The 18,973-nt window shown below is 38.9% G+C and overlaps 1 protein-coding gene across 5 annotated transcripts in view; it reads right to left on the bottom strand.

The window, feature by feature from the left end:
• Positions 1-18,973, bottom strand: part of STXBP5 (syntaxin binding protein 5) — a 207,713-nt gene that overhangs the window by 37,256 nt on the left and 151,484 nt on the right. The window contains exons 19-22 of one of the 5 annotated variants that reach the window (XM_090041024.1): positions 7,501-7,566; positions 7,142-7,237; positions 4,092-4,151; positions 3,948-3,995 (exon numbers count right to left, since the gene is read on the bottom strand). In XM_090041024.1, the coding sequence (XP_089897150.1) occupies positions 3,948-3,995; positions 4,092-4,151; positions 7,142-7,237; positions 7,501-7,566 (270 nt within the window). The remainder of the gene's footprint in view (positions 1-3,947; positions 3,996-4,091; positions 4,152-7,141; positions 7,238-7,500; positions 7,567-18,973) is intronic. The other 4 variants (XM_090041030.1, XM_090041038.1, XM_090041045.1 and 1 more) reach the window with 4 other exon arrangements.

The following is an 18,973-nucleotide window of genomic DNA, read 5'->3' as shown; positions in this document are numbered from 1 at the left end:
ATATGCTCATAATAGTCGTAAGTGAGTAAAACTGTAGTATCTTTAACCCTGAACAAAAACACAGGCAAGTTGCAGACAGACATAACACAAACCTTATTAAATGTTGTTTAAACTGCATGTGTCTAGACATACAAGCCAATTTATAAACCACAAAAGCTCTGAGAGCCCCAGACCACCCAGCTTTTGGGAACCCAGAAACAGGGGTCAAGACAGCCCCTTCCCCTCCCACCTGGGCACCCTCAATCAGGCACTCTAGGCTGGGTAATCTGAAGCACCCCCAGTGGTGGTTCAACAGTACTGCATGTCACTGTTCTACTTAGAATCCGTGGCAGGGTATTTGCAGATGCCTCTAAACCAGGATAGCTGTGAACTGGTTCCCAATCAATGACATACTTGGAATGGTTTGAGTGTTATGTTTGTCTACACCCCCCAAGTTAGAAAAGTTCTTCTACACTTATGCTGCTACAGTAACAGAGAGATGGTGCAGTTATAATGGAGTATTCTGTCAGTATTATTTGACAACCGTTACATCTGTCCATACCCTAATAGGCTAAATCCTTCACAACTGAAAACAGAAGTATAAACCTATTTTTGAACGGTGTTCCTGGTGTGGGAATGAAATAAACTACATCCTTGCTATGTGTCAAGCTCTACCTGTATATATAGTCAATTAAGGAAAATGTATTTCGTTTTAAAATATAAGGGAATTAAATTAGCTAGAATAAATAATAAACATTTTATGGCATTTAGTACCTCAATCCATGCGTAACTTACTATTATACAGTTTGAAAAAACATGCAATCATTATCAACAGACAAAAAACCAAGAGAGGCATGCAGCAAAACATACAAGGAAAAGATTAGGGTGCTAATTTAGATTCAGAAATAGTGAGGAAGCAAACATACTAAGTATAATGCATAACATAAATATAATGTGTACATGGCAATATACAAAAATATCTCTTTCTATAAATGGCAGGTGCCCATTGTTTATTTAGGTTCAACTGAATAAGTTTTAAATTTAACAAAAGAAAACAATCTAATTAACAGCAGCAAATAAGAGGGATGATGACAGTTTAAATTTCTAGTTCTTTAGCTGAATTCGTGATTCAGTGAATTACCATGGAATAAAATAATTGGTACAATATCTGACTACCTATAGCCCCTAAAAAGCACTATGAATGAAAACTACACTGCTTCCTAATGCTCTCTCTCTTTGGCCCCCTCCTGACATTCTTGTAATGCTAGAAATACTGTAATGCTACAAAAAAAAGTTAAGCGCTTAGGGTGGCTAGATGTTTACAGCCCCTTGGCTAGAGGACAGGAGTTGCTAAAATGGCATACTTCACAGTCAGGGGGCTGTTCCACAGCTCCTCAGTGCCCCCAGATCTTCAGAGGGCTTGCAAACTGGACAGGCTCACTGACAAGCTTGTGAGCTGTTTAAAGTTCTTGGTTCCCAGCGTAAAGGTTGTGTTAGGCTGCCCTGTCACCCTTGCTGCTTGGCCCAATCAGCCCCCATGGCTTGGGGGTTAAGGGGGTTTCCTGGGAGATGAAGACCCCCTCTGCCCTGAAACTTTTAGGGATCTCTTACCATAGCTGCCAAACCAGGGCTGTTCCCAGGAGAATGGGGAGAAATTAATAATTTCAACAATTTTGTAGATGTCAACAGCTCTGTAAAATTATGGCTGGTTTGTTTTATTAAGAATATTACTGTCATGAGAGTTAAAACACTAAAGTCTAATTAAACAGTTGAGACAGCCTGGTAAACAACTAGCTAGGAAAAAGTAATGCCTGCATAATATAATACAGTTTATTTTTAATTAGAGTACACTCAAAAAAAAAAAAACTCTTCAGTTGGCAATTATAGACATTTAACTAGAAGCCAAGCTTGCTTTCTTGTTGCTAAAAAAAAGGTCTATTTACCAAAATATGGAGAGCATTGGCTCTAACTATTTTGTTTTTGGAAAGCTTTGCAAACTCCAGAGATAGGTTTGAGACACAGTGGTAGACCTGCTTCAATATTCTTTGCATTTCAGTGTAATGCAAAACACAGGTAGCCTATTATGATATGTGTTTATTACTTCAGACAACTGTTCAGTCAAGACCTGTCTTTCCTACCTGTCCCTAACCTTGCACCAGGTTTGAGTTTGGTATTTCCTCCTTAACTACTGAACTGCCAATATTTGTTGATGCCTCTTCATTGTATTCAAGTGTAAAAAAAAAAGTCCTTACCCAAAGGTAAGGAAAAAAAAACGAGAGAGAGGCACAGCTAGTATAAATCCAATTATCCCAAGTTTAATTTTTAAGACTTATTCAATGGATCAAGACTTAGTGCTTACAGATTAATTCAAAAAACAAAATCTAAAGTTGTACCTATGGCATAAGATACAGATTACAGCATATAAGGCGTCAGAATTTTTGGCCTGTAATACAATTACAATAGAGCAACCTAGGTGGATTTTGCTACCTGTTAAACTACACTAGCCAGCAATTCACTAGGAAGCAAGCATTAAACATGTTTCAGCTGCCACCTTTTCTTCTCAGTACAACATGGTAGATAACCACTAAATGAAAAGGATCTAGAAAATGGCTAGCTTCCAAACTAGTTACCAAAGTTTCTGTCAGAGATGTTATGATGTAATGTATTCTATTTTGAAGCACACTTTCATTTGACTACAGAATAAAACGGCTCTACTCCATCAAAAGAGTAGAATGGACATATGAAACAGCCTTCCATCGATGCAAGTCACTCCATACCAGTGTAAAATTAGTTAACCTTCAAAGTTAGTAGAAACTATGGGCTATTGTAGTAAATTACACCTCTGTACAAATCTTGCGTTCAACTCCACCAGTCAGTTTAATCTCTTAGGTAACCCTTTGCTCCTCCACCACCCAATGGTCAGACACTGTAAACAGCATCTACTGCAGGCAGCTGGCACTCACATGTCTACTTCTTGACACAGAATAATACACTGTGGAGTTAAAAACCACACCACTATATCATTTTGTCTTTGGTAAATTACAACTGGGTTATTAGTTATTTCTCCTATGAAACTTAATAGATTTTCAAGGCACATGCATAATACCACAGATTAAATCTACTGAATCATGATTAAGTATTTTCAAGCTATGCAACTAAATCCTAAGGGAAACACATATCAGTGTAGATAAACCAAAAACAAATTGGTAATATAAAGATGTTAAAATAAAAGTTTAGACATAGCCACATTCCATTTAGAAAAATGAAAGACCTTTCCCCAGAATTAACCACACACCATTTTGCCTTATTTCCTTACTAACCATGTGTTATTAATCCACTGAATTTCCACTCTGACCATAAAAGGGCTCAATTCTGCATGCAACATATTCCAAAGCATTGTTGTTCATTAATTTGAAATTCATTTAAAATAAAAACCCCAATGTATACATAGACATAGTAAGGTGATCATCAGAACTAGCTCACGTAATTCTGGGGTATGGTAAAGATAATGACCATAGCTGTAAATAACCAGACAGACCCTTTTCTGTTAAGTAGAATGCAATACTACCTTTAACTTTGAAACTGTAATAGGGGAAAAACCTTACTAATGTGTGTATAATAGAAAATGAAACAGAAAATACTTAAGGATGTATTGTTTTTTGATAAGTGTATCGGAATTATGTTGCAACTATGCATAGATTGAATCCTTCTAATATTTCAGAGTAAAATAGAAACCCCTGCCCAGAAAAAATAAATAGGAAAGTGCATATCATGTAAATTAAAGAATGAAAATCTGAATTATCTTGATTTTTGCTTAAAATTATTGTGGCCCAGTATCTTTAGTGCAGAAAGCAGCCCAAAGGATTATCAGTTAGCACATGGAATAAATTAATAACTAACTGTTTGGTTAGCATTGCACAGAATAAGGCACTGGATTAGGAACAAAACAGAATTTTTCTAGTTCCTACCTATGTCATTGGCTACCATCTTGGAAAACTTTCTGCTTTTGGTCTTCACTGTAAATAATATTTTAATACAAAAGGTCAATCTAAGTGTATGAAAGGATGAAATGAACAAAAGAAAATAATGTCGATTAAATGAAAATACTGTACCCTTTTCTATAAAATTATTCACTTTTTGATCATCATCAGAATTGTTTGGAGAACCCGAACCTATACGAGTGAAGACAGAAAGTAATGGACATGCAAAATACACATTCACAAAGCAAGAAATATACAACACATTTTGACAGAAACAGTATACATGTTATTATATAGTTATAGTTTATTACATAAATTGGGAGTGTTTGTGCTTGTGTGGGGCCACTTTAATTACAGTAGGTCTGAGAGCCACCCTAATTAAAAGTGCCTGGAGCATCATGAGTATCAGTGTCCCCGTGCTGAAAAACAGCAGTGGGGTTCTTTAACTAAAGCTTGAACGCCATTTTCCACAGCAGGGACGCTGATACACATGACGCTGGAGTCTGCTGGAGCACGGTAAATACCATGCTCCAACAGACTCAATTAATCATAATTACAGCGCATTGTAGCCGCCTCACTGCCTGTGTATAGGCACGCTATAGTTTCAAAGTCACCTTAAGCAGCTACAGGCATATACTTTACAGGATTCCAAAGCCACCACTGAATATAATTCCTGGCTACTCCAGTCACAAACTGTTTCTATCTTACCTAATTTTAAAATTCCCAACCTTATTTTTTCTATTAATTTCTCTCTCTCTGACTTTTAATGCCAGTACCATTATTTGATATATCTTTTTTTCACGGAGTAACTCGTATACAAAAAATAAAGACTTTCTACTAATGCTAATTAATTTTTTAGAAACCATCTGGAAAAGCCAACTTGTAAAACTTTACCCAATTCTAGCTAAAACTTACCCTTCCTTCTTGTTATTTTTATCTTCTCCACCCCCACCCCCATCTAGTATATTGGATGCTGCATGCTACTACTTTGGTCCCTCTCAAGCAGAATAAAAGTTGTAGGGATTTTTTTTTCTAAATACAGATGATCCCTTTTTCAGACTGGAAAGAAAGATGAAAGAAAACAGGTTAAATGAAGTGGCTCAATTTACATGCATTTTAGATTTCAAAATTAACAAAAACAGAAAGCTGAGCACAGCGGTTTTTTTCCCTTCCCCTGTAAAATCTTTGAAAATTGGTGGTAAAATTAAAAAAAAAAAAAAATCACCCAATTTCTTTTCTTCTCCCTCTCATTCCCTATCTTCTTCCCTTCTTTGTTTACAAGTTTTCCATCTTTAGGAAAGATAATCATTGTATTTCTGGCCATTGTGATAACTGAATACAGGGATTTAGTTTTGTTTTGCTTTTACCGGATGCCTGTGAGTTCTACTTGAAGACTAGTTATCACTACCTTATTAGCTCAAATGAGGATTTGAATTTTGCCCCTAGCCTGACTCCCATATAGAATTTCATAAACAGAAACTTCTAACTTAACTTTTAATGTAAATTATTCCAATTTGCCCTCCTGAATATGACTTTATTAATTTCAGATCTGCAGTCTGATGACTTAGATTAGAGCTCAGTACAGTCTGAACAACTGTTAAAGACAATAATTGCTGTTTTATTGCCTTTATACGATCCAAAACACAAATAATCCTTTCTGAATTTACCACATTGAGTGTGTTTTGTTTTGGAATGTAGTTATCAAGATAATAAAGATAAAAAAAATGTTCTTAATAGTGGAGGAAGGGTTTTCTATCTATGGCAACTCCCCTCTATGGAACGTATTACATAGGTCCAGACTGAAATTTGCTGACCTTCTTCTCTTCCAGGCTTACAACAAGGACTCTAGGGATCAAGAATGCAAGCAAACCCAAAGGTGGCCGCTATTCTTTATATGCTGCTGTACAGAAGCTCATTTAAAGATTATGGTTTATGTGGATGTTCTCAACAAGTCTCCCTAAAAAAACCATGAACAAAGCCAAACTAAATACAGTTATAAATTCAGGTCTGAGCTTGTATCTCACCTAACAGCTTTTGTGAAATGAGTACAACAACAGACCCTACTAAGAATTTGGCAGAAGCAGGGATGGGCAAAATATGACCTCTGGACTCATTGGATCTGGCAGCTCTGACCACCACGTGGGGTTGGGGCAGGTGGGGCAGGACTGCTTCTGCCCAGCAGCAACAGCCCTTGACATGGCAGCCTTGGTTGTGAACCTGGGTGGGGCATCTGCTACAGTAGGTAGGCAGCGGTGTCAGCTGTGACACTGCTGGCAGGTTCTGCGTCACAGAACCAGAACCTGCTGGCTGCACCCACAGCTGATGCTGATGCCCACCCATTACAGCAGAAGTTCCTGTCTGGGTCCATAGCTGATCTTTGGGGCTCCTGGTGAACTACAACTCTGACTCAGCTCTGGAGGGAAGAGGGGAGAGAGAGAGGGAGAAGTGGACGGCAGCCCTCAACAAGCCCCCAGAACTCATCAAGTGGCCTTCCAGCCAAAATAATTGCCCACCCCAGGTTAAAGCAACAGAGGAAGTGACAGTGACAGCTATTTCTGGATACTATCTCGAAAATTCAGCTTGATGCTATATAGATATAGATATCTATATATTCACAGTGAGTACACTCTTAAAGACATGCAGGATCAAGACCCTAATTAGTAAATATTCATTAAATCCTCAAGGCATCACTGCAGTTTTTCCTTTAGAAAATGTCAGCTTGAGTTAATGGAAAAGTGGACTTATTTGGAATAGGAAGCTTCTATTTGGAAGCCTGACAATTTCTGGAGAGCTCTGATCTTGAAGAAAATTGTCAGCTAACATTATAATGAGAAATGGCAGTAAACTTATTTTACAGAATTCAGCCAAGAATAGCTTTCACCCCTCTACTACACACATTCCTCCACCCCAATTAGGTTTTCGCCATTTTAGCATAAGGTATTTTATTATGCAAAAACCTTTATTAAAACAGAAAATCCAAGGGTGTATCAGGTGAAACTAGCAATCTGCACAGAAATGGAAACCATATTTATTGGAGTAGTCACAGTCCATAAATGTGTTGTATTATCAGCATCTCAGGAGCTCCACTATGTAATCACCAATTAAGATCACTTTTCCTCCCTGCAGCCGGTATATATGTGCATGTTAGTAAGTATGTAAAATTAAACAGGAAAAACACTCACAAACTATACTGTAGCATGAGAATGTTGCTTTCTTCACAGCTTGATAGACACCATGCACGCCCAAGCTAAGAATATCTTTGCCTGTGAGCTTTGTCCCTGAAGCATAAATATTTTAAACTTATACATGTCACTTGACTCATCGTTACTAGATACCAGGTTCCCACTTCCAAGTCAAACAAATTGGTTTTGATTTAAAATCAGGATTCTGGAATGCTTAATCTTTATTGGCAAAATTGAACAAATATGGCGAAACAAGAAAAAGTTACCATAGATTGATTCTATACAAATTACTTGGCCAGCAGCTAACTCACAACTAGCACATAGCTCTCAATTTTTTAAATAATTGGAAAAATAATTACCTGAAGTAGGTGACTTACAGCGATCCTCTGGCACTGCTGTCCCTTCATTAATATCACATAGACCAGCTGAAAAATACAAAAAAAAAAATATCCTTACGGTAAAATTCAACTGCTAATACGACTACTATTACCACCTTTCCCAAGACAGAGTAGCAATGAGTTTCCCAGTCTCTATTATATCCTAAGGAAGCGTTTCTTCCACTTGCCTCAGATAAGGGAACTAGTTTTAGTACAAAATTAGTTACATTTTTTAAGTAAGAGGCTCTTTTACTAACTGTGCTAAAGTAGATTTAAAAAAAAACTTCAGTATAAAAGTTTTACTTTAATACAAAGCACAAATGTAATCAGTAAAAGCAATAGCTTGAAATATTATACAAAAAACACCCCATCCTCAGTTTCATACAATCAGAATAAGTTGTTTATTTTTATGTGCTAGAGGGCCCTGTTATATGTTCAAATTAAAGCTGGATAGAAACCAGTTATAGAGTTGTCACACATTTTCAAGCACTAACTTTATAGCTGATTGGCTCTTTTTAAAAGCTGGACTCTCATTTTTATTGTGTGATAACTACTTTTCACATGTAGTTGTTCTAAATTTATTGTGCAATTAACCAGTTAATTAAGTAATATATGTAATGTGTAGCAGGAAGCCCCAGATATTACCATATTTTCTTGACTATAACACCCCAGAATAAAATACACACCTGTTTTTGAAAAGCAGAATAAAGGAAAAATGATATTTTCTTATAGTAAGTAACAATGGCAGCAGGTAGGAAGCCAAGTGTGCTCACTGCCCTGCTTCCTCTGCAGATTTTACTTTCAGTTTTGCTTGGTAAGTAGCATGAACTAACATGGACTGCAATTTTCAGCAGCTGGTTAGGGAAAACGTACATATGCAAGAAAATACAGCACTAAACAATACATACAGTAAAAAAATAAAAGAAACAATATGACTTCGCCAACTGAAAGGAATAAGACAAAGTACAAATAAAAAGTCAGATTAAACTAAGACGTTTTTGTTTAAGAAATTCCATAAAAGTACTCCAGGACTAACATTAATGAGTAGTCTGTATTTTTGAAAAATAATTTCTACTTTCCTATTTTTTTGTAGGGCAAATCTTTTCCCTGCAACCATAATTAGATGATATTGCAGCGGTTCTCAATCTTGTTAGGACTCAAGGCACCCCTTGGAACATGCCAGCTCTTAGATTTCTCTAATTTTTTTAACTAAAGGTAAGTCATGGTGCCCCTCTGTTGAAAAGAATTCAGAAAGATGTAGCAGATAAGAATGTTTTTTACACTATGGATTCCTATTTGAAATATCTGGGATTATCTTGTAAATTGTATTTGAACATCTAACAATGGTACCCCCCGTGGCACTTGAAAGGATCTTGTGATACCCTGATCGAGAATCACTGCAATTACTGCAACACTGTAAATCACTTTTTCAGCAAAACTCATCAATAACTTCCTTTAAAGAACTGATATGTGCTGTATGGCTTAGTTTTCAGGAGCCATGAAATGATTTCCTTTCCCAATCACCGTCATGTACCAACCTTCAATATTATACCACTGTAAATCACATCATAAGACCATACAATTATAGGATTTAACAGCTGAAGGGCTTATGCTTTAAATGAAGTTACTAATTGCTCTAAATGTGGAAATAATGAACAATTAGATCCAAAACAGGTAGTACCATTTTGGATCTAATATCCTCAACTGGATGCAATATGGAAGTTAAACAGCAACTTAAATAAGGGCTTCAAATGGGGATACAAATGGAGTTCTTAAATAAAAAGTTTCAACTAATATTCGTTTTAAATACTATTAATTTATTCTTAGATTTAAAAAGCTGATTTTCCTTTGGAGCAGTCATGATCTATCATACCAATTCAAATATCATGCCTGTACACATGAAACACCTATGAATAAGCCCTTAGAAAGGTACACACATGCAAGGAACTTGATTTCCAACACACCGAAATCCATAGCTGATTAGGAGAAAAGGTAAGTTGCATCTAGCAAGGCATGCAAAGGGTAACAAGAAGGGTTTCTACAAGTATGTTGGTAACAAAAGGAGGATCAGGGAAAGTGTGGGTTCCTTACTAAATGGGAGAGGCAACCTTGTGACAGAGGATGCAGAAAAGGCTTAAGTGCTCCATGCCCTTTTTACATATGACTTCACAGGCAAGGTCAGCTCCCAGACTACTGCACCGGGCAGCATAGTACAGGGAGGAGGTGAGCAGATCTCAGTGGTGAAAGAACAGGTTAAGGACTACTTAGAAAAGCTGAACGTGTACAAGTCCATGGGGGTGGATGGGATGCACTCGAGATGCTGAGGGAGTTGGCTGATGAGACTACAGAGCCTGGCCATCATTTTTGAAAACTCATAGCTATCAGAATAGGAAGATGGAATGATGTGCACCCTCAGCAAGTTTGAAGATGACACCAAACTGGGGGGAGCAGTATTACACTGGAGGGTAGGGCTAGGAGGGTGACCTAGACAAATTGGAGGATTGGGCCAAAAGGAATCTCATGAGGTTCAACAAGGAAAATTGCAAAGTCCTGCACTTAACACAGAAGAATCCCATACACCAGTACAGGCTGGGGGCTGACTGGCTGTGCAGCAGCTCTGCAGAAAAGGATCTGGAGGTTACAGTGGGCAATAAGCTGAATATGAGCCAGCTGTGGGCCTTTGTTGCCAAGAAGGCTAACAGCATACTGGGCTGCATTGGTAGGTGTGTTGCCAGTAGGTCAAGGGTGGTGATTATTCCCCTCTATTCAGCACTGATGAGGCCACACGAAGTACTGTATTCAGTTTTGGGCACCCCACTACAGAAAGGATGTGGACAAATTGGAAAGAGTCCAGTGGAGGGCAACAAAAATGGTTCAGGGGCTAGGGTACAAGCTTTATGAGGAAAGACTAAGGGAACTGGGCTTATTTAGTCTAGAGAAGAAGAGATTGTGAGGGGACTTAATAGCAGCTTTCCACTACCTGAAGGAGTCACTGAAAGAGGATGGAGCTAGACTGTGTTCAGTGGTGGCAGATGACAGAGCAAGGGTCTCAAGCTGCAGCAAGAAAAGTTTAGGTTAGATATTAGGAAGATTTTTTTCACTAGGAGGGTAGTAAAACACTGGAACAGGTTACCCAGAGAGGTGACAGAATCTCCATCCTTGGAGGTTTTCAAGACCTGGCTAGACAAAGCTTTGGCTGGGATGATCTAGTTTTAAATGGTCCTGCATTAAGCAGAGTTGGACTAGATGACCTCCTGAGGTCCCTTCCAACCCTCAATTGCTATGATTTTATGACTGAAAACATTGAGGGAATTGAAGAAGCTGTCACATTTGTGGCTGGTAAACAAAAATAATTATTTTGCCCATTAACTTATGCTAAAGATCTAACACCTGTTAAAAATTGGGGAATTAGTTTTTAAACCTGATAATATTCTAGTCAGGACAAGTATTCAACTTCTGTTCTTTGATATCAAGTGAAGGTCTACCAGGCATTCAGGAGCAGATTAATATCACTGGGAGAGAAGTATTACACGGGACAGAGAAACAGATCCTAAGGTTCTTAAGACATCCAAAGTGTTTAGTTCCTTCCTCCCAGGCTCTTAATGAAATTCACACACTAAAATATATAGAGGTAAACACGGTTCCCTCTAAGGTGTGTGCGTGCACAGCCGCTCACAACTAAAAGTGTGGTCGCGCACAGCCTTTTCAAGGCCGCGCACTGGGAGAGGAGCTGAAGGTCAACTCCTAGGCGAGTTGGGGGCAGGAGCCTGACACAGGCTCTGCCGGCTCCAGGAAAGTACTCTGCTCCCCTGCATCAGGGCTGGGGAGTGGAGCACTTCCCCGGAGACGGAGAAGCCCACGCCAGCCTCCATCCCTGCCACTGGCCCCCAGCCTCTCAGCTCTGGCCCCCAGCCTCCAGGCCCTCAGCCCCCTTTGTTAAGTGTCCCATGCCAGACCGAGGCCGTGCGCTTATGGACTGAGGCGGCGTACTCACAGACCGCTACTCCTTAGAGGGAACATTGGCGGTAAACTAGTTAAAACATAAATTTTAATATCACTTTGGGGATAAATTTAGAATGAGATCTCAACACTATCTTTGTGGAATGTTTTATAAAAGTGATCGGTCATTAGAAGTTCAATTTTTTTTTGACCTTGCTGGGTCACCATAATGCACAACAAAGAACATCTTAAAAATGAAGGGATATAGTAAGCATTCTGGAATTAACCAGGAAGGCAATCTATTACATTTCAAAGGCTTAAGTGGATGCTAGGAATGTCCTATGTATGAACTGTAACCTTGTTGGTATGTAAAACTAGTTCAGAAATTTGGGATCCAAGAAATAACTGAGCAGGTAGATGCTCATTTTATGTCTTTAAGCAGGATCTTGACAGAACTGAATGAAAGGCCAGAATGTTTTAAATGAAGGATACAATCAAGGATCTTTGGTATAGGAATCCTTGAGTATGGACATACGTACATTTGGTACCACTTCAAAAGGGCAGCTGCTGTTAGGTTCTAATTGTTACGTATAGACAAGTACAGAATGATACAAACTGGATGAAACACTGTTAAATAAAGTTGCAGTGGTCTCGTTATATTTGTATTGTTTTTGGCTCATCTGCACTTAACAATTAGAAGATACCAGATGCTGTCCCTTCTGAAACTGCTCCAAATGTATTTGTATCCATATCCTCAGCAGGACAAAATTATGCTTAGCTGCCCAGACCCAGAATCTTATCCATTTGGAAGAATAAGTCCCATTTGTGGAAGGCTTCCTATTTTATAGGAGGATCTTTGTTACCTAGAACAAATGAGTTGTTGGTGGCACTCAAACAGCTAATATCCTCAGTCAGGTGCAGTATGGAAGTGGAAAGACAAGCTGGAAAGGCCTATTAGCTGAAGTCATCCCAGCCACCATGCAGTTATTGGAGTCTGTGGCGTATGAGCCACCTGACTCCGAATATTACTATGGGGATCAAAGGGTTTAAAAGGAAGATGTAAATGAGATCTTTGCATGGTATAAAGTAAAATGCTTTGCCATTAACTTGGGTACATATTCTCATGGAACACAAGACAACAGAATTTGTGTCACTGTTGGTAGCAAATACGGTTCAAGATTTCCACACTGCTTGAGACATTGGTTTGACCATGGACCTGAAAAGCAATCTCCCGTTACTGTCAATGGATTTTCTGCTTGGGAAACCTGCTTGATTGTCCCTGACTTCTAAGAGGTGACTCACATAGGATGTCAAGAGTTTTGGAGATTAGTGGTAGAAAATACCTCTTTAAACATCTGGCATATAACCATAAGGTTAAATTATTCTAGGATACAGAGTGAGATGCATGACTCTCATTATCATTTGAAAGCTTGTAGTAATAGATTGACATTAGCCGGGCTTGTAATAGAGGGGCAGTGCAGCATGGCATGACTGGGGGAGCCAGGGTAACCCCTAGGGTCACATGTGAGCATGATGCGGTGCAGTGCAGTGCAATGGAAGATGGGCATCCACACAGCTTGTGGCTGAGCAGGCTGGGGCTTGGACCTCACTCTAGTGTAGCCCACAGACATGAGGCTCCTACTGGTATAGCCCACGGGGCATTCAGCCCCTGGCCTCTGAGATGAGTGATTTTTGACAAGGATGCCTTGGATCCCTGGGGTGCCTTAAGAGCTTTTCAGGGGTGCCATAGGTTGTCTTGCAAAGATTTCAGAAGGAATCAATGGTGTTCAAAGCAGAAGTCTGGCCTATGTTTCCTCTGAGTTCTTTTCAAAAGAAGAAATTCCTCTATTATCTTTCTGTAGCCAAAAGTCTAGTGAAAAAACTAAGAGCTCACAGTGTACAAGGAATGCCTTGAGGCTAATGAGGGGTGCCTTAGTCTAAAAAGGTTAAGTAGTCTATGAATTCTGTCAACTCTAATGGCATGAGAAATTATTTTTTGATAAAACAGCTGGAAAATGAAATTCAGAGTTACAGAACCCTTGGATTAGCTTACTGTTCATGCCATGATTTTACTGTTAATTGCTATATGGCTCCTATCATATTCTGCCACAGGTAAAGCATATTTTCTTGAGTAGTCAAAAAGAGTAACCATATTAACCAACAGGCTTCAAACGGTTAAGCATGTCAAATATTACTTTGGAGTAATATTTTCATCACCATTTGGCATTCATTATGCATGGTTTACATCAGTGGTACTCAGCACTGGGGGGCAGAACTTAAGATGGCCTTCTGATAATTAGTTTCTATACCCAGAAAATGATAAAAAAAAAATATACATTTGCTTTATACAGAATCTAATTATGGGGCACGTTTTAAATTCAAAGCAGTCTTGGATTCACGTATTTGTGGTAATACTCCTGAACGTTTTTTTTTTAAAGCTAGTCTTACTCCTTCATTTGACCATACCCCATGATAATGGTTTACAATCATGAAAGGAGTTAGTTCCTTCCCCATTATACAGAATTCTTAGGTTTGCCAGACCTGGGAGTAATATATTAATTACAATAGTATGTTGCAGTCACTAGGGTACCTTGGCTAGCTAAGCTTATCTAAGAGACCTGTAAGTCCATAAACCCTGTTGGCTAAACAAACTGTACATCTGTTTTGGCACGAGCGAAAATGTATTTTAAAATTGGTGCTGTCATTGTAGATAAATGCTATTAGCTCATGCTGTTAAGGGACATGGATAAACGGAGAAGTACTAACAAAGCAGTGCATAAATCTCTTATAAGAGTATCAGACCTTTATTGCTACAGGAAAGTGTCCCATGCTCAAAAATGGATTTCAAATATTACTTTATATATTTAAAAAAACAACAATATTTCCAGCTCAATGGCAGCTTTATAAAAAATTTAGCAGCGATGTAAAGTCTTAAAATCAAGCAAAATCTTAGTTTTTTTTTCAAAATGCAATAAAATTTTCTGGATGTAAACTGCGGAGACTGCAAACATCTAAAAATTATATTCCTGTAGTTCTTGTTTTATGCTTTCCTTTTTATCACTGTTTTTAACTAAAAATTATAAAACATTACTACTTCTAAAACAGACTGCAACAAGGCTCTCAAGTTAAATATAACCATCTGTATACTGGTATGCATTAGGTTTCTGCATAATGTGACTACAAAGCATAAAAAGCTATAAAAATGTTAATGGTGTTTTTTTGAAGAAACTTTTCCCATCTTGAAAATATTCTTGTTTTAAAACAGTGATAGTAGAGAGTAAACATTTGGCTTCAATTAGTTATTTATACAAATGTGTGCGGATCTGTGTCAGAAATGGAACGAGAATATAAAAGATTCAGTAACTGCTGGGCTCCTGGAACAGACTCTTTTCTTTCTTCAAAGTTATACCAGTCTCAAATAGGAATTTAGGAAGGAAAGATTTAAAATAAAAATGGTGACTTTTTTTCTTATAAGAAAGCCTTCTATCAGAGTTCAGCCATTTTTACACTCCTACTTAAAAAATAAAAACAATCAACATGCAGATTTGATGCTGTGTCTCCTAGATGCTCAGTAAAGAACTGAAATCCCTGAAGGAGATTATTCTGTCTTCCTTCCGGTCCTAAGGTGCTGTAGGTGTTGGACAGGTACCAGCATCATTTATACAGCCCTGGGTATCTGTCTTTTATCTATGGCAGACTCCTGGGGCTGCTTCATGGAGCAGCCCTATCTGGAATCTCCACGCTGCTGTGTATATGCTGAGGACTGAGGTAGTACTTAGGAGACAGCCTGATAAGTGTTTTTTCTTAATTACCCAGGTGCAGACTCAGAGCCCCCCTGCCCCCAACAAGGCTTTTAAAAACAGTTTTGCTATTTAAAATGTAGAGCAGATGTGCGCATGTGAACTGGAGCATAAAATCCTGGCCCCATAGGCTACAAAATTTGTAGCACTACAATAAAAAGGTATGGGCAGCCACACATTAAAAGCCCTTGCCTGGAGCATGACAGTCTTGTTCTCTAGCCAAAGGAGAAATAAGGGGGGTGGCTCCCCCTGCTCCCAGGATTTAAAGAATGCATAAGCAATCTAGGACCGGGCAACAACTTCCCAGTCCTGGGCTGCCTGCACACTGAGCACTTCAAAGGTGAGATGTCAAGGAAGCCTGGTTTTCCTGTTCCTGTTGGGGCTGCCCTGTCCTCATCACTGTGCAGTGACAATAGGAAAAGGGCTGTTAAGCTTTCATAAGTGGCAAGTTAAGGGCTGACCAAGCGGTTTCTGCTATTTTCCCTCTATCTTCCCACACAGCTCCTATCACCTCTGTAGCTGCTCTGTCCACATTACTGGCAGCAAAGGGGGAAGGACAGCCTGAAAGCTTCCCTCGTAGCTCTCCTCTGGCTGGGCTGCTAGGGAGCCTGCTACTTTCCCCCCCTCATCTCCCACAGGGAAGGAGGAAAACACATTAAGACCTGGCCCACGTATTTAATTAGTTTGGACATGACAAAGTAGTTGCTAGTTTAACAGCAACTTCTTTGTCACACATCTGCCATTTTTATCCTGGAACAAATGCCTTTAACATATGGCATGTTAAAATTGGTCACGGGAAACTTGCATATATTATGAGACATATATGATGTCTGCAAGGTGTCTGAGAGCATTGTCTATACCGAGACAAAGAAGCATGGCCCTCCACTCATTTAATTCTGCTCTGCACACGCCAAATTCAGAAACAATGCAGTGAAATTGCCATACGAGTACCGTGGCTGTTGGTCATGAGCACCAGGTGGCTTGGTCATGTCAAGTGAGTGTTGGATCACAGGAACCTGAAGCTGCACTCTGAAGCTTGCGAAGGGTCTAGAAAGAGAGGCAGACTGCTGCACAGATTTAGAGATGCTTGCAAGGATGATTTAGCATCCTTTGGAATCTCTGTGGATGATTGGGAAGGGAGTGCAGAATGCCACTCTGATTGGCAGAGTCAGCTTGCAGATGGAACAAGGAGCTGCAAGGCAGACTGGATAAAAATTTGTGATGACTGGCATCCTAGAAAGAAAGAACCTGCTGCTTGGATTCAGAGTACTGCTAGCACGTGGCTGTGCCCTACCTGTGGGCAGGACTGTCAACTGTGCATCCGACTCAGCAGCCAAAGAACTCATCAGTGCATATATCATGCTCTGTAAAGAAAGACGGTGCCAACTGATCCCTGCTATTGCTCGAGATCCGTTTCCATCACAGAACACCCTTAGGGTGCTTCTCCACCTCATTTTCAGGTGTGGATGGGCACAATGCAAGCAGGTAGGCAGGACAGTGCTTCACATGGTGATCAAAAGATCATTACTAACCAGCATAGATATGTCCATAGGTTAACCAGGAGTTTCTTTTTCTTTTGTTTCATGTGAAATATGCACTCACTGCCACCACCACAGCAGCGGTATGCTTGTTTTTAAAATGCTTTTGGCAATACCACAAATACAAGACATGATACATGATGGAAGAAATTGTATGGATATGTTTTTAAAGCAAGACCGGGTAGTTATTTACAAAGAATAAAAACATTCATGGTGAATGAACAGCAAATCAAATTCATATGTCCAAAAATACTTTATTCCCATGACATAACTTACTTATATAAGAGGTGCGAAGTTTTTTCACAGACTCTGAATATAAGTTAGAAAGGCCGCACATGCAAGAAGCCACAGTCAGCATACCTTAATGAAGCAATGAGAAGAGGAAAGACGAAGACACCAACATGATTGAAAAAGACAAGCCTATTGAATTAATATAATCAGGTTTATATGATGCATTTGCCACACAGACATGCACAATGTCATTGACCAAAATATGAGGAAAAATTAAGTATCTGAGTGCACACTTCAAACCAAGAGCCAACACAACTCAGCCTTCATTATCTTCATGAACAGTAGCGGTGCTTTCAACTAACAAGCATCTTAAACATACATAGGATGTGAATGAAGGGGTAAATAAATCTTCCTGACAAGATGTTAAAAATGGCAAAAGTAACAGAACAAAACAAGTAGCTTCTAATGCCCTGTAGAATAATGTGCAACTCAACTGTATAAAAGAGAACCAAGGCTAATTAGCGTTCATTTCAAAAGAACTTAAAATACCAAGTCAATCAGATTACTTGCTTTCTTCTCACAGAGGTGAGAAGAGGGGTTTGAGTGTTTAAAATAGATGTTTAATTCAACAACAGAAATCAGGCTAAAAAAAATAATGAAATGCTTTACACAAAACATACAGCAGAAAATAACAATTTTAAAGTTCTACTCTCAGTTCACTACATGGTCATTTTGATATTTCCTAAACCCAAGAACTTACTATGAAGGATTTGTTAGAGCATCTGCTAATACCTGGGGCAAAACAGTGTGTAAAAAGCCTTTTAAATAAACAACTTGCCCAGATCTTTTCCCTGAATAGTTGATCAGAAACCAAATACGTGGATGAAATTTTTCAGACAAAATCTTTTCTATTGAAAAACGAACATTCTGATGTAACAAACTGTTTCATGAAAATTTTGTCCAACCATTTCAGAAAATGATTTCTATTTCCTTAAGTAAAATTCCACCAAGTGAATGTTTTAAAAATGATTTTTTCCCTACTTTTTTCTTTTTTTTGGGTATGATACATTTAGAATTTCTGTCAAAAGTTCATTTTTCTTCCATAAATACTTTCCCTCAATTTTTCACCCTGTCACTTTATAATTGCAAATTGAAATCATTTCATACCTTGAGTTTTTCTTCCTCAGAGACATAAAACAATGCCAGGGGCATAACTGATAGGAGTTTTTTTCTTCTTGTACCCCTGTTTGATAAGTTATTCTGTCCTCTTATTGTAAGCCACCCTGAGTCTTTGTTGAGAATGGTGACACAGAAATTGCATAAATCAAATTTGCTCCTGGGGCAACCCACTTCTACAGGGGTTAATGCAGAATCTTGCATTAACCTGTGTGCAAATCAGCAATTTAAGAACCAAATTTGAATGCAGAAAAACAGAGGACAAAGTTAATCCTCTCTAACACCTTGCCCTATGGCACTGGCTTCCTCTGAAAGTGAACCTGGGGCCAGTGCCTGATGGCTAATATTCTGCACAACAGTCTCATGCCTGGTAGCCAGAGCTGTGGTAGGGAAGGGCAGGGAGGGAAGCACCCCACCACCATGGTTGTAGCACCCACAGCCCATGGCCCACTTGCCCACTCTTAGTCTGACAGCAATAGCATGCTGCAGGAGCATAACTATGAAACATTTCTAGTTGTGAGAAATTTGAAACTAACAGCAGCTGAAGCAAAACCAGCCAGATATTTTTACCCTGAGGGCTTCTTATCTAGGTTGTGAACCTAACTAATTCAATTGTTTATTCTAGCATTTGGAGTCCAAAGCCTAAATGAAGTGGGGCTTACTGCCAGAAGCAGTTTGGTGTCCACTTGCTGACAACAAAACTTGTTTTTCTAATAAGAACAAATATAAGACAATAACAAAAGAAAAGAAACAAAATATGGGGTAAATTAC

This window comes from Crocodylus siamensis, chromosome 1 (assembly GCF_052110815.1).
Source record: "Crocodylus siamensis isolate JL-2025a chromosome 1, ASM5211081v1, whole genome shotgun sequence".
NCBI lineage: Eukaryota > Metazoa > Chordata > Crocodylia > Crocodylidae > Crocodylus > Crocodylus siamensis.
This window is presented reverse-complemented; position numbering and strand designations above follow the sequence as displayed.